Source organism: Gekko japonicus, unplaced genomic scaffold (genome assembly GCF_001447785.1).
Source record: "Gekko japonicus isolate JY-2015 unplaced genomic scaffold, Gekko_japonicus_V1.1 scaffold5263, whole genome shotgun sequence".
Classification (NCBI taxonomy): domain Eukaryota; kingdom Metazoa; phylum Chordata; class Lepidosauria; order Squamata; family Gekkonidae; genus Gekko; species Gekko japonicus.
In genome coordinates this window covers 24,166-29,510 of record NW_015177180.1, presented here as the reverse complement: position 1 = coordinate 29,510, position 5,345 = coordinate 24,166, and the positions used below count along the sequence as shown (strand labels likewise).

Sequence of the window (5,345 nt, the reverse complement as noted above, 5' to 3'; positions counted from 1 at the left end):
TCCTGGACCTCCTGATGGCACCTGGTATTTCTGGCCACTGTGGGACACAGAGTGTTGGACTGGATGGGCCACTGGCCTGATCCAGCATTGGCTTCTCTTATGTTCTTAACTCTCAGTCTGGGGCAAGTGATGCTCTGTCTTCTTGGTGCTTGGGGGGGGGGTGTTCAACAGTGGGAGGGCTTCTAGTGTCCTGGCCCCACTGCTGGACCTCCTGAGGGCACTGGTATTTCTGGCCACTGTGTGACACAGAGTGTTGGACTGGATGGGCCCTTGGCCTGATCCAGCATTGGCTTCTCTTAGGTTCTTAAGTGCTTACTTCTTCTGATCCTTCAGAGCCGTGACTCACGAAAGCTCCTCCCCTGCCTCAAATGTTGTTAATCTTTCAGGTGTTCCTGGACTCTTGCTCTTTTCTGCTGCTACAGACAGACTCACATGGCCACCCATCTTGATCTTTAGTTTTACCCTCATTCAGGAGAAGTGGGAACTGAGGCACAACAGCTACGCCAATGTGAGGCCCCCGAGTGAGGTCATGATGGAAGCAAGATTTGAACCGGTAGTTTCATTGGTTGCCCACAGAGCCTTTGGCCAGAGTGCTACAGTATTGGAGGCTGTCAGCTACAGACAGGGGTCTTTTCGTAGAAAAAGAGCTAGGGGGACTCATTAGCATAACTCATTAGCATATGCCACACACCCTGACATCACCGGAAGTGTGTCCTCCCCACAGCCGGCGGTGACCTCCAGCGGGCACCAGCAGGGAGCTCCAGGCCCCGCCCTGCCGCACCTCACCCGGGGGGATGGCGTCCCCCCGCGTCCCCCCCAAATGACCCCTGGCTACAGATACGTTTGGTCCCTCTAGGGCTGCCAGTTCTGGGTTTGGAAATTCTGGGAGATTTGGTGGTTGGAGCTTGGAGAGGGTGGGGGTTGGGGAGGGGAGGGATTGCAGTGGGCTACTGAGCTGCGGTGGCTCAAGTGGTTAAGACGCTGAACTGCAGGCTGTGGAAGGTCAGTAGTTCAGCAGTTCGAGACCCGGATGTGCCGCATGACGGAGTGAGCTCCCGTCTCTAGTTCCAGCTCCTGCCAACCTAGCAGTTCGAAAGCAAGAAATTGCAAGTAGATAAATAGGGACCACTTCAGTGGGAAGGTAACAGCATTCCGTGCACCTTGGTGTTTAGTCATGCCGGCCACATGACCACGGAAATGTCTTCGGACAGCGCTGGCTCTTCGGCTTGGAAACGGAGATGAGCACCGCAACCCTAGAGTTGGATTCGACTGGCTTTCGAGCAAGGGAACCTTTACCTTTACCTTTTTAACTGAGCCATAGAACCCACCCTCCAAAGCAGCCATTTCCTCTAGGGGAACTGATCTCTGTCACCTCGAGATCCGCTGTAATTCTCGGAGCTCCCCAGGCCCCACCTAGAGGTTGGCTACCCAATACCCCTTGTCCTCTGGCCCCACTGGTGGACCTCCTGATGGCCCCTGGGTTTTGGCCACTGCGTGACACAGAGTGTTGGCCTGGATGGGCCACTGGCCTGATCCAACATGGCTTCTCTTATGTTCTTATGGCTGGGGCAGTGATGCTCTGTACTCTTGGTGCTTGGGGGGGCAACACCAGTGGGAGGGCTTCTGGAGTTCTGGCCCCACTGGTGAACCTCCTGATGGCACCTGGGTTTTACCCATAGTGTGACACAAATCCAACATGGCTTCTCTTATGTTCTTATGTCCCAGTTCTAGAGCAGGCCGGGTTTATTCCCATCTGTTACCTGGCATTCACACCAAGCTTACCAACCTCCAGGTGGAGCCTGGAGATCTCGAATGACAGACCACAGAGATCAGTTCACCTGAAGAAACTGGCTGCTTTGGCGGGTGGACTCTAACATTATACCCCGCTGAGGCTCCTCGCCTCCCCAAACCGCGCCCTCTTCAGGCTTCAAGCCCAAATATCCCGGAATTTCCCCAGCCTGGAGTTGGCATCGGCAATTCGCACTCACCTCCCGTGACGCTGAGCTGCGTCCCCGCCCCCGAGACTGCGGTGCTGAATAAATTTATCTCTGCCATGCACCAGTAGGTGGCGCTGTCCTCCGTGCGCGCCGCCTGGATCTGCAGCACGTAGGCGTTGGCCCCGGCGTCCCGGACGGGCACGAACCTCTCGCCGAACCCGCTGGTTCGTTGGATCTGACCGTCCGTGTGATGCTTCAGCACGTGGGCCGGCCGGTCACCGGGCCGCTGCCGGAACCAGAGGACGTGGAAGTCTTGGATCTGGCCGCGCTCCAGGCGGCAGGGCAGCACAGCGGTGGCGCCCTCGGCAAACAAGGCCCGCGGAGGCTGGACGGGCACGGGAGGCTGGACGGGCACGGGCTGGACTGCTCCGCCTCGGAGGAGACATCCCGATGGACGTGCTGAAATGGAGGGATTTTTTTATTTATTTAAAGAATCCCTTTTGCATACAACGAGATCGGAGTGCCAAGCCTTCGACTCTGAGTCGTTCTTGGTTCATTCATTCACTCCCCGAAGGAGTCTCAGAGCGGCTGACATCTCCTCCCCTGCCCCACAACAGACACCCTGTGAGGGAGGTGGGGCTGAGAGAGCCCTTTCGAGGACTGCCCTTGAGAGAACAGCTCTAAGAAAACTTGTGACTGACCCAAGGCCACACCAGCAGCTGCACATGGAGGAGTGGGGAATCAAACCTGGTCCTCCCAGATTACCGTCTATGGTCCTAACCACTACGCTAGACTGGCTCTCTATACTTAAAAAAAAAAAAATTCCTAACAAATCAGTTTTATGGTTTTACAAGCTGCCCTGAGTGTAGGCACAGAAAGATTTTTTTTTTTTAAAGAGAGAAATGATCATCCGAGAGAGAAATATCAAACTGTGGAATCAGGAAGCGCTGGAAGCTAGGGTTGCCAGGTTCCTCCTGGCCACCAGTGAGGGATGGAGGGGGAGTTGGGGGTGAGGCCTGGGGGGGACCTCAGTGGTAGGGTTGCCAGGTCTGGGTAGGAAAATTCCTGGGGACTTTGGGGGTGGGTCTGGGAGAGGGCGGGGTTTGGGGAGGGAGGGGCCTCATCATGGGACAATGCCACAGAGTCCACCCTCCAAAGCAGCCGTTTTCTCCAGGGGGACTGATCTCTGTCGGCCGGAGATTAGTTGTAAAAGCGGGCGATCTCCAGGCCCCACCTGGAGGCTGGCAAGCCTACTCAGTGGGGCACAGTACCACAGAGTCCACCCTCCAAAGCATCCGTTTTCTCCAGGGGAGCTGACCTCTGTAGTCTGGGAAAGACCCGTAATTCCGAAGGATCCCCAGGTCCCACCTGGAGACTGGCATCCCGAGGTCCAGATTCAGACCTTTACCCTATCTGTGTTCATTTACTCCAGGCTAGCCCAATCTCGTCATATCTATGAAACTAAGCTGGGTCGGCCCTGGTCGGTATTCGGAAGGGAGACCGCCAAGGAATTCCAGGGTCACGGCACAGAGGCAGGCAAGGGCAGACCACCTCTGGACATCTCTTGCCCTGAAAACCCTACTGGAATCACTGTAAATTAGCGATGGCTTATCAGCAAGACTCAACAACAGTCAGAAGAAAGCTCCACTTTTTTCTGACTGTTGGGGAGTCTTGCAGGAGTGCAGAAAAGGGCAACTAGAATGATAAAAGGGTTGGAACACTTTCCCTTTGAGGAAAGGTTAAAGCGCTTAGGGCTTGGAGAAACGACGACTGAGGGGTGACATGATCGAGGTTTATAAGATTATGCATGGGAAAGAGCAGGTAGAGAAAGAGGTACTTTTCTCCCTTTCTCACAATACAAGAACTCGTGGGCACTCCATGAAACTGCAGAGCGGTCGGGTTAGAACGGATAAAAGGAAGTACTTCTTCACCCAAAGAGTGATTAACACATGGAATTCACTGCCACAGGAAGTGGTGGCGGCTACAAGCATGGACGGCTTCAAGAGGGAATTAGATAAGCATATGGAGCAGAGGTCCATCAGTGGCTGTTAGCCACAAGGTATAGATAGGGGCTCTGGGGCAAGGGATGCTCTGTCTTCTTGGTGCTTGGGGGGGCAACAGTGGGAGGGCTTCTAATGTCCTGGCCCCACTGGTGGACCTCCTGATGGCACTGGTATTTCTGGCCACTGTGTGACCCAGAGTGTTGGACTGGATGGGCCTTTGGCCTGATCCAACATTGGCGTCTCTTATGTTCTTATGTTCTTGCTGATAAATCACAGCTAATTTACAGCGATTCCGATGCAATCCTATGCCCATTGGTTTTAGACGGGACTAACTCACCATAGGATTACGCCGTAAAGGCCCAAGGGAATGCAGAGGCTTTCAGTCTAAAGGACTGTTCAATAATTTATGTCAATGGGATCGTCTCTCCCTGGGAGAAGAAGAAGAGAAGAGATTGGATTTATACCCCGCCCTTCACTACCCAAAGGAGTCTCAGAGTGGCTTACAAACTCCTTCCCCTCCCCACAACAGACACCCCGTGAGGTAAAAGAAGAAGAGAAGAGATTGGATTTATACCCCGCCCTTCACTACCCAAAGGAGTCTCAGAGTGGCTTACAAACTCCTTCCCCTCCCCACAACAGACACCCCGTGAGGTAAAAGAAGAAGAGAAGAGATTGGATTTATACCCCGCCCTTCACTACCCAAAGGAGTCTCAGAGTGGCTCACAATCTCTTTCCCCTCCCCACAACAGACACCCTGTGAGGTAAAAGAAGAAGAAGAAGAGATTGGATTTATACCCCGCCCTTCACTACACAAAGGAGTTTCAGAGTGGTTTACAATCTCCTTCCCCTTCCCCTCCTCACAACAGACATCCCGTGAGGGGGGGGGGCTGAGAGAGCTCTTCGAGAACTGCCCTTGAGAGAACAGCTCTGGAAGAACTTGTAACTGACCCAAGGTCACACCAGCAGCATGTGCAGGACTGGGGAATCGAACCTGGCTCTCCTAGATTAGCATCCACGCTCCTAACCACTACACCAAACTGGCTCTTCCAAGGCCCCTGCTTCAGTAACAGGAAGCCATACTAGGGAAAAGAGTAGTAAATTTTATGGGCCTTTGCTCATTGGAACACCAAAGGGTGAATCCTTGATTTCTCATCTCCTCCATGTGGACTATTGGTATGCTCAGGTTATGATTTCCTATGAGGAAAGGTTAAAGCGCTTAGGGCTCTTTAGCTTGGAGAAACGACGACTGAGGGGAGACATGATTGAGGTTTATAAGATTATGCCTGGGATAGAGCAGGTTGAGAAAGAGGTACTTTTCTCCCTTTCTCACTATACAAGAACTCGTGGGCACTCCATGAAACTGCAGAGCGGTCGGGTTAGAACGGATAAAAGGAAGTACTTCTTC

At 53.4% G+C, this 5,345-nt stretch overlaps 1 gene segment (V, D, J or C); it reads right to left on the bottom strand.

The window, feature by feature from the left end:
* Positions 1-1,920: 1,920 nt before the first annotated feature.
* LOC107124865 overlaps positions 1,921-5,345 on the bottom strand; it is a 4,234-nt gene continuing 809 nt past the window's right edge. The window contains 1 exon segment of the V gene segment in view: positions 1,921-2,369. Coding sequence covers positions 1,921-2,369 — 449 coding nt within the window.